General features: G+C 55.5%; 1 protein-coding gene across 5 annotated transcripts in view; it reads right to left on the bottom strand.

Annotated features, from left to right (window-relative positions):
- The window catches only part of shc1 (SHC (Src homology 2 domain containing) transforming protein 1), a 181,610-nt gene that overhangs the window by 71,390 nt on the left and 92,218 nt on the right, over positions 1 to 18,002 (bottom strand). For 3 of the 5 annotated variants that reach the window (XM_059642998.1, XM_059643000.1, XM_059643001.1), the window contains one exon: positions 5,892 to 5,978. The exons of the other annotated variants lie outside the window; for them this stretch is intronic. In XM_059642998.1, coding sequence (XP_059498981.1) covers positions 5,892 to 5,903 — 12 coding nt within the window. In that variant the 5' untranslated portion in view covers positions 5,904 to 5,978. The remainder of the gene's footprint in view (positions 1 to 5,891; positions 5,979 to 18,002) is intronic. 5 annotated transcript variants of the gene reach the window in all.

Here is an 18,002-nt window from a genome sequence, read left to right as displayed (position 1 = left end):
ATCAAGATCTTTCCAAGCAGCATGGCTAACAATTAGGCTCAACAACAAAGCAGCCTTTGTGTTTGTTATCTCAGCAAACATTTACCTAAGCTGAGGAGGTTTATTATACTTTTGACGGTAGGCACAACATCTAGGCTGGCACTGGGATAACGAGGTGCGGAGCTGGATGAACACAGCAGGCCAAGCAGCATCAGAGGAGCAGGGAGGCTGACGTTTTGGGCCTAGAACCTTCTTCAGAAATGGGGGGAGGGGGAAGGGGGATCTGAAATAAATAAGGAGAGAAGAGGGAGGCGGACAGAGGAGAAGATAGATGGAGAGGAGACAGACAGGTCAAAGAGGCGGAGATGGAGCCTGTGAAGGTGAGTGTAGGCGGGGAGGTAGGGATAGAGGTAGAGATAGGTCAGTCCAGGGAGGACGGACAGGTCAAGGGGGCGGGATGGGGTTAGTAGGTAGGAGGTGGGGCTGGGGCTTGAGGTGGGAGGAAGGGATAGGTGGGAGGAAGAACAGGTTAGGGAGGCGAGGACGAGCTGGGCTGGTTTGGAGATGCAGTAGGGGGAGGGGAGGTTTTGAAACTTGTGAAGTCCACATTGATACCATTGGGCTGCAGGGTTCCCAAGCGGAATATGAGTTGCTGTTCCTGCAACCTTCGGGTGGCATCATTGTGGCACTGCAGGACGCCCAGGATGGACATGTCGTCTAAAGAATGGGAGGGGGAGTTGAAATGGTTCGCGACTGGGAGGTGCAGTTGTTTATTGCGAACCGAGCGGAGATGTTCTGCAAAGCGGTCCCCAAGCCTCCACTTGGTTTTCCCAATGTAGAGGATGCCACACCGGGTACAATGGATGCAGTATACCACATTGGCAGATGTGCAGGTGAACATCTGCTTAATATGGAAAGTCTTCTTGGGGCCTGGGACAGGGGTGAGGGAGGAGGTGTGGGGGCAAGTGTAGCACTTCCTGCGGTTGCAGGGGAAGGTGCCGGGTGTGGTGGGGTTGGAGGGGAGTATGGAACTGACAAGGGAGTCCCGGGCAGAGTGGCCCCTCCAGAAAGCAGATAAGGGTGGGGGCGGAAAATTGTCTTGGGTGGTGGGGTCGGATTGTAGATGGCGGAAGTGTCGGAAGATGATGCGTTGTATCCGGAGGTTGGTGGGGTGGTACGTGAGGATGAGGGGGATTCTCTTTCGGCGGTTATTGCAGGGATGGGGATATGAGGGATGGGTTGCGGGAAATGCAGGAGACACGGTCGAGGGTGTTCTCGGCCACTGAGGGGAGGACTAGCAACACGTGCCCCACCCCCTCCTCCAGGGCGCGTCACTCGCCACGGTGGGGGATGTGGGGGGGAGGTCAGGCTCTGGTGGATGGAGAGATGCTCCTTACTGAGGTTTGTCGGCCTGTCCCCGGCAGGAAAGCTGTTCAGACAGCATTCGGCGAACAACCCCGAGAGCTGCCGCCATCGCGCTAACCTGTCTTGCGTGCTGAGTCCACTGGGGCGCAGCGATCCGTCCTCCGCAACCCCACCCCCGACCCCCACCACAATCCTTCTCCCCCTGCACCGGGAATTTGGGGGAGGGGGTGGGACTCTTCGGCGTGTCCACGGCGAACCCACTCTCAGCCTATCGACATGGGACCCGCCAATCCTCTCTCTCTCTCACTCTCCCTTGGAGCTCAAACTCTCAAATGAGCGAAAGGGCCCCCGAGGATGTCAAAGGTCCTGAGGTTAAAAATTCCCTTGGGATTGAGAGAACAGTAAAGAGTTGTGGGGGGCGGGCGTAAGGGGATGGGAAACCCGGTAAAGAAACTGACCCCTGTATTTATCGCAGGACAGGGCAGCATTTATTGCTCATCCCTAATTGCCCAGAGGGCAGTTAAGAGTCAACCACATTGCTGGGGATCTGGAGTCACATGTAGGCCCAGACCAGGTAAAAGTGGCAGTTTCCTTCCCTCAAGGATATTGGTGAACCAGATGGGTTTATCCCGACAATTGACAACGGGTTCCCGGTCATCATTAGATTCTTAATTCCAGATTTTTTTAAAATTGAACTCAAATTCCACCGTCTGCCGTGGGTTGGATTCGAACCCAGGTCCCCAGAACGTTATCTGGGTCAACAGTCCAGCGATAATACCACCCGGCCATTGGCTCTCCTTGACGTCACTAGAACAACACGCTGTGATCCGCGTCACTCTCACACCGTGGGATCTTGCTGCGCAATTTATGACATTGCAATCATGACCGCACACTTGGCTGAACAGCGTTCGGAAATCCCCAGCCAACTCAAAGGAACTTGAGTCGCGGGGGGGCGACAGGGGTTGGGCGGGGGGGCTTTTAATTCTTGAAAACAGGCTCTGCTGATGTTCCAAGTGGTAATGGGTACAAGGTCTGGGGTCCATGTTTGTCTCCTCTGCCATTTCTGCAGTGTAACCCCTCCGCTGCTCCTAAAAGCTCAGTGACAGCAGGCTATACTGGGCTGGTAGTGCACTTAGTGTGAGCTCCTTCAGTAACTCACTAACAGCTCATCACCCACACCACACACACCCCCGCTGCTCCACAAATAACTTGCAAAGAACTGCAGCAAAGGCTGAAAACAAACATTTAATACTCAGCCACACAACGATCGAACAGCACTGCTGACCAAAACGTCTTTTCTAAGGGTTGCCTGACTGAGGAGACACACAGAGAGAGAGACAGAGAGAGAGAGACACATGCAGAAAGAGGAGATGGACAGAGAGTGAGAGGGGGAGAAAGGACGAGACCGAGAGACAGAGAGGAACAAAGAGAGAAGGCAAGAGGCAGGCAGACAGCGAGACAGGGAGAAAGAGAAAAGAGGGAGAAAAAGAAAGATTGAGGGCAAGATGCGAGAGACAGAGAGTGGGAGAGAGACAGAGAGAAACTGAGAGAGAGAGGTGGAGGGTGGGAGTGGGAGACAGAGACTGAGAGAGACAGGCAGACAGACAGAAAAAGGGAGAGTGTTGGGGGGTGGAGAGAGAGAGAAATAGAGAGAAACGGACAGAGAGAGATACATGGACAGAGACAGCGTGAGAGACAGATAGAGAGAGAGAGGGAGAAACTGGGAGAAAGATATAGTGAGAGATAGAGAACGAGCACAACAGAGAGAGTGTGTGAGAGAGGAATAGAGAGAAAGACAGAAACTAAGTGAGTGGGAGAGACAGGGAGAGAAACACAGACAGACAGAGAGAGAGAGAGAGAGAGAGACAGAGAGTGGGAGACACAGGGAGAGACACAGAGAGAGTGACAGAGCCAAGATAGTGGGAAACGGGAGAAACAGAGACAGAGAGAGAGAGAGACAGGGGCAGAGAGTGGGAGACACAGAGAACTGAGGGAGACAGACAGATAGAGATAGGCACAGAGACAAAGATAGGTGGAGTGATTGAGGGAGGAAATTCTACAGCTTTGGGCCCCAGGTAGCTGAAGGTGTAGGCAGCAACGGTGGCGGAACAGGAATCAGGAGGATGTAGGAGAGGCCGGGAATGGAGGAGAGCAAGGATCTTGGAAAATTGTAAGGGCCAGAGGGTTGTAGGGGCTGGAGGAGTTGGCAGAGATTGGAGGGGGGGGGGGGTTGGTGGAGGGGGTGTAGGGGGCTGGAGGGAGTGACAGAGATAGGGAGGGGGTTTAGGGGGCTGGAGGGGGTGACAGAGATAGGGAGGGGGTGTAGGGGGTGACAGAGATAGGGAGGGGGTGTAGGGGGCTGGAGGGGGGTGACAGAGATAGGGAGGGGGTGTAGGGGGCTGGAGGGGGTGACAGAGATAGGGAGGGGGTTTAGGGGGCTGGAGGGGGTGACAGAGATAGGGAGGGGGTGTAGGGGGTGACAGAGATAGGGAGGGGGTGTAGGGGGCTGGAGGGGGGTGACAGAGATAGGGAGGGGGTGTAGGGGGCTGGAGGGGGTGACAGAGATAGGGAGGGGGTTTAGGGGGCTGGAGGGGGTGACAGAGATAGGGAGGGGGTGTAGGGGGCTGGAGGGGGTGACAGAGATAGGGAGGGGGTGTAGGGGGCTGGAGGGCGTGACAGAGATAGGGAGGGGGTGTAGAGGGCTGGAGGGGGTGACAGAGATAGGGAGGGGTGTAGGGGGCTGGAGGGGGTGACAGAGATAGGGAGGGGTGTAGGGGGCTGGAGGGAGTGACAGAGATAGGGAGGGGGTGTAGGGGGCTGGAGGGGGTGACAGAGATAGGGAGGGGGTGTAGGGGGTGACAGAGATAGGGAGGGGGTGTAGTGGGCTGGAGGTGGTGACAGAGATACGGAGGGGGTTTAGGGGGCTGGAGGGGGTGACAGAGATAGGGAGGGGGTGTAGGGGGCTGGAGGGGGTGACAGAGATAGGGAGGGGGTGTAGGGGGCTGGAGAGGGTGACAGAGATAGGGAGGGGGTGTAGGGGGCTGGAGGTGGTGACAGGGATAGGGAGGGGGTTAAGGGGGACGGAGGGGGTGACAGAGATAGGGAGGGGGTGTAGGGGGACGGAGGGGGTGACAGAGATAGGGAGGGGGTGTGGGGGGATGGAGGGGGTGACAGAGATAGGGAGGGGGTGTAGGGGGACGGAGGGGGTGACAGAGATAGGGAGGGGGTGTGGGGGGATGGAGGGGGTGACACAGATAGGGAGGGGGTGTAGCGGGGTGGAGGGGTGACAGGGATAGGGAGGTGTGAAAGGTTATCAGGGGAAGGGGAATATGGGCCAATCAGATCAGCTGGGATCTTCCTGAATGCCTGAGGGGCCGAATGGCCTGCAGCTATCCCTATTCTCACCAGCTGTATGCACCTCTAACTGTCGATCCCAGAATCCCAAAGTCCTTCCCATACCCTGTGGCTCACAAATCACTTGTAATTCACCACACCTCTCTCAGTCTTGCCAACAATCTCTCCCCCGTAGACTCTGTCCAGTTTGCCCCCTTCGATCGCCTTCCGTGGGTGCATTCAGTGCCCTGGCCTCCACCTCTAACTGTTTCCTCAACGTCTGAGCGGAGGAATGTCTCATTTCCGTCCTACACCTGAAACTGTCAACCCCCCCACCCTCCGTCCATAACGTGTTCTCTGATCTGTCCAGCTCTGCTCATCACAGTCATCAAACCCCCTTCCTCCAGTCTGCAAGTGAATGCAGTCCAAACAATCTCTCCTCCTCAGACATTCCTCTGCTGCGCTCCATCTATGGTGAGTAAATCCTCCCTTAGTTAGGACAGCAAAACTGCACACTACACTCCAGACGCTGTCTCACTAAGATTCCCACTGTATAACTGCAGAGGGCCATGTTATGTTTATATCAGAGATAGTAGGAACTGGTGATGCTGGAGAATCTGAGATAACAAGGTGTAGAGCTGGATGAACACAGCAGGCCAAGCAGCATCAGTGGAGCAGGAAAGCTGACGTTTCGGGTCTGGGCCCTTCTTCAGAAATGTCACACTTCCCTGCTCCTCTGATGCTGCCTGGCCTGCTGTTATCCAGCTCTATATCTTGTTATCTTACATTTATATAACATGCCCCTTTAATTGTATCCTCTTGTAAAACAAAACAAAATCTGCGAAAATCAGAAATTGCTGGAGAAACTCAGCAGGTCTCTGGAGAGAGAGAGGGAGCGAGAGTTTTGGATCCAGTGACCCTTCTGGTTTCATTCCTGCCGCGAGGAAAGCCCATTCGCCCTCCTGATCTGGGAATTTCGCAGACAGTCAGGGGCGGGCGAGGGGCTATGTCAAGGTTCCACGGCACATCACCTGGACGTGACAACGGCTTTCTGCAACACGCTGCTCTGAGGTAGATCCCTCAGCCTGGCGCTCGTTTCCGGTCGGCCACTCGCTCTGAGATCGGTCACAGTCACTGCTCGGGGGGGGGGATCCGTCACATGACCACCACCAGGCACCTACAACCCACCGCCACCAGAACAAATTTGCGCTTACCACGTACTCCATGTCCCCGCACAGTTGATTTTTAACGGACTGGACTCAGGGACCAGACAACACTGAAATCTTCATCCAAAAACCAACCTAAGTCAGTAACAAACTGCGTTAAACGGGCAGAGCAGGCCGCACCAGAAGACACTGTCACAGCTACAACACCCCCTACACCACCCCCACGCACCCCAGGATCTTCGTTTTATTCATCGAGGATCGTCCCCAACCGACTGTGACCTCCCTCCCCACGCCCAAATCCTCCCCCCAGGTTACATTCCGGGCTGCAGACAGCTGGGCCACCCATTCCAACTTTAGTGTCCCTGATTCCTGACAATGTCGTTCAATCTCGCAGTCGCCCCCACCACTCTGCACTGGAAAAACCCGCTCCTCCCTCGCCCTCTGAAGTAAAGGCACAATCTGGATAAGTCCTGCACTCACTTATGTGTCTAGAGTCAAGGTGTCTAGATCCAAGGCATTCAGAACGAAGGCCTCTAGAATTAAGGTGTCTAGAACCACAGAGTCCACAGCCAGTGAGTCTAGGACCAGGACATCCAGAACCGGAGTGTCTAGATCCAAGGAGCCCAGGACCCCGGCATCGTAGAACCAAAGCGTCCGGAGCTAAGGCACCCAGAAGCGAGTCGTCACGATCCCAGGAATCTACAGCCAATGAGTGACGGACCAAGGCACCTCAAAGTAGGGGCAATGCCCTCAGGATATTCAGCAGAGAGATGAGGAGAAATTTCTACACTTGGGGAGAGGGATGATTCTTTGAAATTCTGTCGGGCCGGGGACGTTCCATCGCTGTGTCCATAGAATGCTCCAATGTATCTGCTGCCCCTTTGCCCCCTCGAGGGGGTAGACATCCCGGGTTTGGAAGGTGCTGACTTGGGGAGTCGCTGTGGACGGTAAACACTGCTGCAACTGAGTGTCGCTGGCGGAGGGAGTAGGTGCTAGTGGATGTGGTGTCAATCCAAGGTGGGGGGGGGGGAACGCTGCTTTGTCCCTGGACGGTGTCGAGTTTCTTGAGTATTGACAGAGCTGCCCCCATCCAGGGCAGGTCAGGAGGGGGGTACTGCCTCATACTCGTGCCTCGTCGATGGTGGGAGAGGCTTTGTGGGGGGAGGAGTCGGGAGGGGAGTTACTTGCTGCAAGACTCCCAGGCTCTGATTGACTCCTAAGTCCGGGATTGATATGTGGCCCCAAACCTTCGCTTCCCAGGGAGGGAGTGGGGTTACAAAGAAAGCATCCACTCAAAGATCACAGAAACGATAGGACAAATGGTCTCGTTCTGCACGCAAATAATTCTGTGACCTTAAGTCATGAGGCTCCAGTCCAGCCATAAAAATTCAGCACCGATACCGAGAGAGTAATCATGAAGGAGCGCTGCAATAGTTCAAGGCGCGATGCTGAGGGAGCGCTGCAATAGTTCGAGGTGGGATGCTGAGGGAGCGCTGCAATAGTTCGAGGCGCGATGCTGAGAAAGCGCTGCAATAGTTCGAGGTGCAGTGCTGAGCGAGCGCTGCAATAGTTCGAGGTGCAATGCTGAGGGATCACTGCAATAGTTCGAGGTGCGATGCTGAGGGAGCGCTGCAATAGTTCAAGGTGCGGGGCTGAGGGAGCGCTGCAATAGTTCGAGGCGCGATGCTGAGGGAGCGCTGCAATAGTTCGAGGTGTGATGCTGAGGGAGCGCTGCAATAGTTCGAGGCGCGGTGCTGAGGAAGCGCTGCAATAGTTCGAGGTGCAGTGCTGAGCGACCGCTGCAATAGTTCGAGGTGTGATGCGGAGGGATCACTGCAATAGTTCGAGGTGCGATGCTGAGGGAGCGCTGCAATAGTTCAAGGTGCGGGGCTGAGGGAGCACTGCAATAGTTCGAGGCGCGATGCTGAGGGAGCGCTGCAATAGTTCGAGGTGTGATGCGGAGGGATCACTGCAATAGTTCGAGGCGCGATGCTGAGGGAGCGCTGCAATAGTTCGAGGTGCGATGCTGAGGGAGCGCTGCAATAGTTCGAGGTGCGGTGCAGAGGGAGCGCTGCAATAGTTCGAGGTGCGATACTGAGGGAGCGCTGCAATAGTTCGAGGCGCGATGCTGAGGGAGCGCTGCAATAGTTCGAGGTGCGATGCTGAGGGAGCGCTGCAATAGTTCGAGGTGAGGTGCTGAGGGAGCGCTGCAATAGTTCGAGGTACGGTGCTGAGGGAGCGCTGCAATAGTTCGAGGTGCGGTGCTGAGGGAGCGCTTCAATAGTTTGAGGTGCAGTGCTGAGGGAGCGCTGCAATAGGTCGAGGTGTGATGCTGAGGGAGCGCTGCAATAGTTCGAGGTGCGATGCTGAGGGAGCGCCGCACTAGTTCAAGGCGCGATGCTGAGGGAGCACTGCAATAGTTCGAGGCGCGATGCTGAGGGAGCGCTGCAATAGTTCGAGGTGCGATGCTGAGGGAGCGCTGCAATAGTTCAAGGTGCGGGGCTGAGGGAGCACTGCAATAGTTCGAGGCGCGATGCTGAGGGAGCGCTGCAATAGTTCGAGGTGTGATGCGGAGGGATCACTGCAATAGTTCGAGGCGCGATGCTGAGGGAGCGCTGCAATAGTTCGAGGTGCGATGCTGAGGGAGCGCTGCAATAGTTCGAGGTGCGGTGCAGAGGGAGCGCTGCAATAGTTCGAGGTGCGATACTGAGGGAGCGCTGCAATAGTTCGAGGCGCGATGCTGAGGGAGCGCTGCAATAGTTCGAGGTGCGATGCTGAGGGAGCGCTGCAATAGTTCGAGGTGAGGTGCTGAGGGAGCGCTGCAATAGTTCGAGGTACGGTGCTGAGGGAGCGCTGCAATAGTTCGAGGTGCGGTGCTGAGGGAGCGCTTCAATAGTTTGAGGTGCAGTGCTGAGGGAGCGCTGCAATAGGTCGAGGTGTGATGCTGAGGGAGCGCTGCAATAGTTCGAGGTGCGATGCTGAGGGAGCGCTGCACAAGTTCGAGGCGCGATGCTGAGGGAGCGCTGCAATAGTTCGAGGTGCGATGCTGAGGGAGCGCTGCAATAGTTCGAGTTGCGATGCTGAAGGAGCGCTGCAATAGTTTGAGGTGCGGTGCTGAGGGAGCGCTGCAATACTTCGAGGTGCGATGCTGAGGGAGCGCTGCAACAGTTTGAGGTGCAGTGCAGAGGGAGCGCTGCAATAGTTCGAGGTGCGATGCTGAGGGAGCGCTGCAATAGTTCGAGGCGCAATGCTGAAGGAGCGCTGCAATAGTTCGAGGTGCAGTGCTGAGGGAGCGTGGCAATAGTTCGAGGCGCGATGCTGAGAGAGCGCTGCAATAGTTCGAGGCGCGATGCTGAGGGAGCGCTGCAATAGTTCGAGGTGCGGGGCTGAGGGAGCACTGCAATAGTTCGAGATGCGGTGCAGAGGGAGCGCTGCAATAGTTCGAGGTGCGATGCTGAGGGAGCGCTGCAATAGTTCGAGGCGCGATGCTGAGGGAGCGCTGCAATAGTTCGAGGTGCGATGCTGAGGGAGCGCTGCAATAGTTCGAGGTGCGGTGCTGAGGGAGCGCTGCAATAGTTCGAGGTACGGTGCTGAGGGAGCGCTGCAATAGTTCGAGGTGCGGTGCTGAGGGAGCGCTGCAATAGTTCGAGGTGCAGTGCTGAGGGAGCACTGCAATAGGTTGAGGCGTGATGCTGAGGGAGCGCTGCAATAGTTCGAGGCGCGATGCTGAGGGAGCGCTGCAATAGTTCGAGGTGCAGTGCTGAGGGAGCACTGCAATAGGTCGAGGTGTGATGCTGAGGGAGCGCTGCAATAGTTCGAGGTGCGATGCTGAGGGAGCGCTGCACTAGTTCAAGGCGCGATGCTGAGGGAGCGCTGCAATAGTTCGAGGTGCGATGCTGAGGGAGCGCTGCAATAGTTCGAGTTGCGATGCTGAGGGAGCGCTGCAATAGTTCGAGGTGCGATGCTGAGGGAGCGCTGCAATAGTTCGAGGTGTGATGCTGAGGGAGCGCTGCAATAGTTCGAGGCGCGATGCTGAGGGAGCGCTGCAATAGTTCGAGGCGCGATGCTGAGGGAGCACTGCAATAGTTCGAGGTGCGATGCTGAGGGAGCGCTGCAATAGTTCGAGTTGCGGTGCTGAGGGAGCGCTGCAATAGTTCGAGGTGCAGTGCAGAGGGAGCGCTGCAATAGTTTGAGGCGCGGTGCTGAGGGAACGCTGCAATAGTTCGAGGCGCGATGCAGAGGGAGCGCTGCAATAGTTCGAGGTGCGCTGCTGAGGGAGCGCTGCAATAGTTCGAGGTGCAGTGCAGAGGAAGCGCTGCAATAGTTCGAGGTGCGGTGCTGAGGGAGCGCTGCAATAGTTCGAGGCGCGGTGCTGAGGGAGCGCTGCAATAGTTCGAGGCGCGATGCTGAGGGAGCGCTGTAATAGTTCGCGGTGCAGTGCAGAGGGAGCGCTGCAATAGTTCGAGGCGCGATGCTGAGGGAGCGCTGCAATAGTTTGAGGTGCAATGCTGAGGGAGCGCTGCAATAGTTCCAGGCGCGATGCAGAGGGAGTGCTGCAATAGTTCGAGGTTCGCTGCTGAGGGAGCGCTGCAATAGTTCGAGGCACGATGCTGAGGGAGCGCTGCAATAGTTCGAGGTGCGGTGCTGAGGGATCGCTGCAATAGTTCGAGGTGCGATGCTGAGGGAGCGCTGTAATAGTTCGAGGCGCGATGCAGAGGGAGCGCTGCAATAGTTCGAGGTGCGCTGCTGAGGGAGCGCTGCAATAGTTCGAGGTGCAGTGCAGAGGAAGCGCTGCAATAGTTCGAGGCGCGATGCTGAGGGAGCGCTGCAATAGTTTGAGGTGCAATGCTGAGGGAGCGCTGCAATAGTTCCAGGCGCGATGCAGAGGGAGCGCTGCAATAGTTCGAGGTTCGCTGCTGAGGGAGCGCTGCAATAGTTCGAGGCACGATGCTGAGGGAGCGCTGCAATAGTTCGAGGTGCGGTGCTGAGGGATCGCTGCAATAGTTCGAGGTGCGATGCTGAGGGAGCGCTGCAATAGTTCGAGGCACGATGCTGAGGGAGCGCTGCAATAGTTCGAGGTGCGGTGCTGAGGGATCGCTGCAATAGTTCGAGGTGCGATGCTGAGGGATCGCTGCAATAGTTCGAGGTGCAGTGCAGAGGGAGCGCTGCAATAGTTCGAGGCGTGATGCTGAGGGAGCCCTGCAATAGTTCGAGGTGCAGTGCAGAGGGAACGCTGCAATAGTTCGAGGTGCCGTGCAGAGGGAGCGCTGCAATAGTTTGAGGCGCGGTGCTGAGGGAACGCTGCAATAGTTCGAGGTGCAGTGCAGAGGGAGCGCTGTAATAGTTCGAGGAGCGATGCAGAGGGAGCGCTGCAATAGTTCGAGGCACGATGCTGAGGGAGCGCTGTAATAGTTCGAGGAGCGATGCAGAGGGAGCGCTGCAATAGTTCGAGGCACGATGCTGAGGGAGCGCTGTAATAGTTCGAGGTCACGGGTCACCGACCTGAATCCTAACCCCCTTATCCCCACTCGTCGTCTGCTGCCCATGAGCCAATTCTCTGTCTGCACCAACATGCTTCCCTCCAGCACCACAGACCCTGATGGCTTCACCCTCTGTGCAGTACCTTGTCAAGTGCCTCCTGGACGTCCCAGTACATCACATCTACTGGTTCTCCCCTATCCACTCTCCAATTGAGACCTGCTCAAAGGTCGAATAAAACAGACACCATTCCCCTCTCACCAAACCGCGCTAACTCTGCACCATGAGGTTATGTCTTTCCAAATGTTCTATTACTTCATGAACAGTTGACAAGACTTTCCAAGACCAAATTGAAGAGTGGAAGAGTGTACTAGGATTAAACTGTCCCCGAAACTCCAGCACTCTGCATCAATGGGAGCACACAGGGCCTAGCCAGGCCTACTGGCCCGTCAAATCGGTGATAGTCCACACCTCAATCACCACTCTCAGATAACAAAACAAATTCTCAAAGCCGTGTTATGGCTATCCATAGGACACTTTTGGGCTACTGCCTACAATTCTGGTCGCCCTGCCGTAGGAAAGATGCTATTTAACTGGAAAGGGGGCAAAAAAAATTTCTCTGATGAAGGATCTATGCCCAAAACGTCAGCTTTTGTGCTCCTGAGATGCTGCTTGGCCTGCTGTGTTCATCCAGCTCCAGACTTTGTTACCGAGAGTACAGGGTTTGAAGAGGCTGCAGCTTCTTTCCCTGGAGTGTCAGAGGCTGAGGGGTGACCTTCCTGAGGTTTGTGAGGGGCATGGATAAGACAAATAACCAAGGTCCTTTTGCCCCCAGGGTAGGGGAGTCCACAACTAGATGGGCGTAGGTTTAAGGTGAGAGGGGAAAGATTTAAAAGGGGCAACATTTTCATGGAGAGGTGGGTCATAGACTTACAGGGCACTGAAACAGACCCTTCGGTGCACCTCATCAGTGCCAACCAGATATTCCGCCCCCCCCCCCATGCATGCCCCTCATGGGTTTATAAACCTCTATAAGGTCCCCCCCCTCAGCCTCCGACGCTCCGGGGAAAACAGCCCCAGCCTCTCCCTGTAGCTCAAACCCTCCAACATCCCTGTAAATCTTTCCTGACCCTTTCACAACATCCTTCCTGTAGCAGGGAGACCGGGATTGGACGCAGTATTCCCAAAGTGGCCCTAACCAATGTCCTGTACAGCCCCAACATGGCCCTCCCAGCTCCCTCTACTCATCGCACTGACCCATAAAGGCAAGCGGGACATCACAGTGGCTCAGTGGTTAGCGCTGATGCCTCACAGCGCCAGGGATCAGGGTTCAATCCCACCCTTGGGCAACTGTCTCTGTGGATTTCGCACATTTTCTCCCGCCTCCGTGTCTGTGTGGCTTTCCTCCAGGGGCTCCAGTTACCTCCCATAGTCCAAAGATGTGCGGGTTAGGGTGGATTAGCCGTGCTAAATTGACCCGTAGTGCCCAGGGATGTGCGGGTTAGGGTGTATTGGCCGTGCTAAATTGCCCCGTAGTGCCCAGGGATGTGCAGGTTAGGGTGGATTGGCCGTGCTAAATTGCCCCGTAGTGCCCAGGGATGTGCGGGTTAGGGTGTATTGGCCGTGCTAAATTGTCCCATAGTGCCCAGGGATGTGTGGGTTAGGGTGGGTTGGCCGTGCTAAATTGTCCCGTAGTGCCCAGGGATGTGCAGGTTAGGGTAGACTGGCCATGCTAAATTGCCCCGTAGTGCCCAGGGATGTGCGGGTTAGGGTGGATTGGCTGTGCTAAATTGTCACGTAGTGCCCAGGGATGTGCGGGTTAGGGTGGGTTGGCTGTGCTAAATTGTCCCGTAGTGCCCAGGGATGTGCAGGTTAGGGTGGGTTGGCCGTGCTAAATTGTCCCGTAGTGCCCAGGTATGTGCAGGTTAGGGTGGGTTGGCCGTGCTAAATTGCCCCGTAGTGCCCAGGGATGTGCAGGTTAGGGTGGATTGGCCGTGCTAAATTGCCCCGTAGTGCCCATGGATGTGCGGGTTAGGGTGTATTGGCCGTGCTAAATTGTCCCATAGTGCCCAGGGATGTGCGGGTTAGGGTGGATTGGCCGTGCTAAATTGTCCCGTAGTGCCCAGGGATGTGTGGGTTAGGGTGGGTTGGCCGTGCTAAATTGTCCCGTAGTGCCCAGGGATGTGCAGGTTAGGGTGGATTGGCCATGCTAAATTGCCCCGTAGTGCCCAGGGATGTGCGGGTTAGGGTGGATTGGCTGTGCTAAATTGTCCCGTAGTGCCCAGGGATGTGCGGGTTAGGGTGGGTTGGCTGTGCTAAATTGTCCCGTAGTGCCCAGGGATGTGCAGGTTAGGGTGGGTTGGCCGTGCTAAATTGTCCCGTAGTGCCCAGGGATGTGCAGGTTAGGGTGGGTTGGCTGTGGGAAATTGTCCCGTAGTGCCCAGGGATGTGCAGGTTAGGGTGGATTGGCCGTGCTAACTTGTCCCGTAGTGCCCAGGGATGTGCGGGTTAGGGTGGATTGGCCATGCTAAATTGTCCCGTAGTGCCCAGGGATGTGCGGGTTAGGGTGGGATTGGCCGTGCTAAATTGTCCCATAGTGCCCAGGGATGTGCGGGTCAGGGTGGGTTGGCCATGCTAAATTGTCCCGTAGTGCCCAGGGATGTGCGGGTTGGGGTGGGTAACAGGGGAATTGTTGGGCCGAAGGGCCTGTTTCCACACTGTGGGGATTATAAGTGACACTGCCCTGTCTCCCTGCAACTCCAAATACCTCCTTCACATCGATTGGCCAAGGGTGTCCCAGGGAAGCGAACATGGGTTTAAATGGCCTCCAAGGAGACCTAGACCCTTCATCAGAGGGTCTGCTGGGCCTGCTGTGTGCATCCAGCTTCACACTTTATTATCTTAATTAATTTGTACAGTTTTGGGTTATTTCATACTTTGGTTAGACCCTTGCCGTCCGACCATTACACCTCTCATACTATTTGATTTGTCTCCAGCATCACCTAATTCTGTAATTATCTCTCTGCCTCATTTAAGCAGATTTTCTCGCTATTCAGCTGTTCACACTTTACTCACACCATCTGACACTTCAGATCACCTTACCATCTGACACTCCACTCACACCATTTGTATGATATTTTTGATCGCTCATCCCATTAATTCTGTGTTTTGTGTCCTCTTCTCTCACCGTCTGACAAAAGGACTATGCTCCTCCGAAAGCTTGTGATTTCAAATAAACCTGTTAGACTGTAACCTGTTGTTGTGTGATTTCTAACCTTGTCCACCCCAGTCCAACACCGGCACCTCCACATCATGACGTTATAAGCTTCTATAAGGTCACCCCTCACCCTCCGACATCCCAGGGAATACAGCCCCAGCCTCTCCCTGTCACTCAAACCCTCCAACCCCAGAAACATCCTTCTAAATCTTTTCTGAACCCTTTCAAGTTTCACCACATCCTCCCTGTAGCAGGGAGACTAGAATTGCACACAATATTCCAAAGTGGCCCTAAGCAATGTCCTGCATCATGACCCTCCCCAACTCCTGTACTCAATGCGTCGATCAATACATCTCTCCCCCCAACACCCCTCCACATACACTCTCTCCCACTCACACCTCCCCAACACACACACACACACACACACACACACACACACACACACACACACACACACACACGCACACACACACAAATGTATGGAGTGTATTTGCATTTGCAGATACATTCTGTTTTATTCAAAAAGCACATAATTTATAGACTGCCAGTCAATATGGCTTTTTATAAACTCCTACTTTAGAAATAAAGCCAGTCTGACTGCAAACCAAAACACGAACAGATTCTAAACAACACCTCACACCTAACATGCACTGTCTGACCTCCTCTTTACACAGATAAAACCTTTAGTTCTCTCAGGACCGTGACTTGAAAGGAATTCAGGGATTTACATGTGTGTATTAATCAATTAAAACCTTCAAACTGATTAAAGATTTAACAGCATCTTGAGTTTGTTTAGTACATCCTCATCAGTTCTGTGGCTGCTTAATGTTTTACTCGTAAATTCTGTGTCTGAAACCATCTCTCACTAATGCCCAAAGCAGGGTCTGAAAGTTTGTGTTTTCAAAGACATCTGTTGGACTGTACCCTGGTGTCGTCTGACTTCTGACCTTGACTAATAACAATGAACATACCACATGCCTTCTTCACTATCCTGTTTAACCGCAACTCCACTTTCAAAGAACTATGAACAGAGGAAGTTGTGGGGGCTGCTACAATTACAAACATTTAAAAGGTATCTGGATGGATGCATGAGGAGGAAGGGGATAGGGGTCAAATGCTGGCAAATGAAGCTGGATTAATTTCAGATATCTGGGTCAGCACTGACGGGTCTGTGCTGTACAGCTCTTGCAGTTTAAGGGAATCAGAAGTAAAGTAATTGGGACCATAAAGACCCTGACGGAATATGACCAAGTGGATGTTGGGTGCAGAAAATGATCTTCCCACTTGAGGGAAAGCCCAGAAACTAGTCATTTTAAAAATGATGGGTCGGCGGAGGGGGGAGGAATCCAATTAAAACAGAGGTGGGGAAACATTCTTTTTTCCTCTCAGGTTCTTCCTCAAAACTCAGTGAATCTTTAAATATTTTGAAGGCAGAGGCTAGAGTGATTCTTGACAACTGAGGGGAGCGGGGGGGTGCAAATACTGTTGCGGGAGGGCTTTGCAGGGAATGTAGAGTTGAGATTAAAATCAGATCGAGTGGATGCAGGACAGGCACAGTTAGAGAGAGAGCAGAAAGTTCAATTAATCAGCACCAATACACCGCAGGGTCATACTGCCATGGGGTGGGTGGGTGGTAAGGGGTCTGCTTGGGAAGCAAGTCTCACTCAAGATCTGGCAGAAATGCAAAAACGGTGACAGCTGGGAAGACTATGTCAGTGAGGAACAAGATATTTGTCCAGGAGGGAGAAGTTGGGGGGGGTGGTGCAAAGCTGAGGAGGGGGCAAGTCAGGTCGGGTATCCGCTCATCACATATTTGCACAGCCGTTGGCATTAAATGTTCATCAGGCCAACGTGACCCTGCTGTCTCAGGACCTCACAGCCTGCTGGAAAAATAAATTGCGAGGGAGTACAGAAAACCTCGACCGGCTAAAAACAAGCCCAAAGCTTTACATCCTGCAGGGTCAATGCAAACATTTACACAGTCTCAACCACAGCAGGAAACGGGGGCCTAATTGGTGGGCTACAGGACTCTGATTGGCCGTGATGTTGCCATGGGGAAACCCGCTGGAAACAACAGGCGCGCCAAGCTCCCTCAGCACTGACCCGCACCCCGACTGTGTCCACTCCCTCAGCGCTGACCCGCACCCCGACTGTGTCCACTCCCTCAGCGCTGACGCTCACCCCGACTGTGTCCACTCCCTCAGCAGTGACCCTCACCCCGACTGTGCCCGCTCCCTCAGCGCTGACGCTCACCCCGACTGTGTCCACTCCCTCAGCGCTGACCCTCACCCCGACTGTGTCCACTCCCTCAGCGCTGACCCGCACCCCGACTGTGTCCACTCCCTCAGCGCTGACCCTCACCCCAACTGTGCCCAATCCCTCAGCAGTGACCCTCACCCCGACTGTGCCCACTCCCTCAGCGCTGACCCTCACCCCGACTGTGTCCACTCCCTCAGTGCTGACCCTCACCCCGACTGTGCCCACTCCCTCAGAGCTGACCGTCACCCCGACTGTGTCCACTCCCTCAGCGCTGACCCTCACCCCGACTGTGCCCACTCCCTCAGCGCTGACCCTCACCCCGACTGTGCCCACTCCCTCAGCAGTGACCCTCACCCCGACTGTGCCCACTCCCTCAGAGCTGACCCTCACCCCGACTGTGCCCACTCCCTCAGCACTGACCCTCACCCCGACTGTGCCCACTCGCTCAGAGCTGACCCTCACCCTGGCTGTGCCCACTCCCTCAGCGCTGACCCTCACCCCGACTGTGCCCACTCGCTCAGAGCTGACCCTCACCCTGGCTGTGCCCACTCCCTCAGCGCTGACCCTCACCCCGACTGTGTCCACTCCCTCAGCGCTGACCCTCACCCCGACTGTGCCCACTCCCTCAGCGCTGACCCTCACCCCGACTGTGCCCACTCCCTCAGCGATGACCCTCACCCCGACTGTGCCCACTCCCTCAGCACTGACCCTCACCCCGACTGTGTCCACTCCCTCAGCAGTGACCCTCACCCCGGCTGTGTCCACTCCCTCAAGGCTGACCCTCACCCCGACTGTGTCCACTCCCTCAGCGCTGACCCTCACCCCGACTGTGCCCACTCGCTCAGCACTGACCCTCACCCCGACTGTGCCCACTCCCTCAGCGCTGACCCTCACCCCGACTGTGCCCACTCCCTCAGCAGTGACCCTCACCCCGACTGTGTCCACTCCCTCAGCGCTGACCCTCACCCCGACTGTGTCCACTCCCTCAGCAGTGACCCTCACCCCAACTGTGCCCACTCCCTCAGCAGTGACCCTCACCCCGACTGTGTCCACTCCCTCAGCGCTGACCCTCACCCCGACTGTGCCCACTCGCTCAGCACTGACCCTCACCCCGACTGTGCCCACTCGCTCAGCACTGACCCTCACCCCGACTGTGTCCACTCCCTCAGCGCTGACCCTCACCCCGACTGTGTCCACTCCCTCAG

The sequence above is a fragment of the Stegostoma tigrinum genome, chromosome 47 (assembly GCF_030684315.1).
Source record: "Stegostoma tigrinum isolate sSteTig4 chromosome 47, sSteTig4.hap1, whole genome shotgun sequence".
In the NCBI taxonomy this organism is placed as follows: domain Eukaryota; kingdom Metazoa; phylum Chordata; class Chondrichthyes; order Orectolobiformes; family Stegostomatidae; genus Stegostoma; species Stegostoma tigrinum.
Note: the sequence above shows the minus strand (reverse complement) of the source record. Positions and strands in the feature narration are given on the sequence as shown.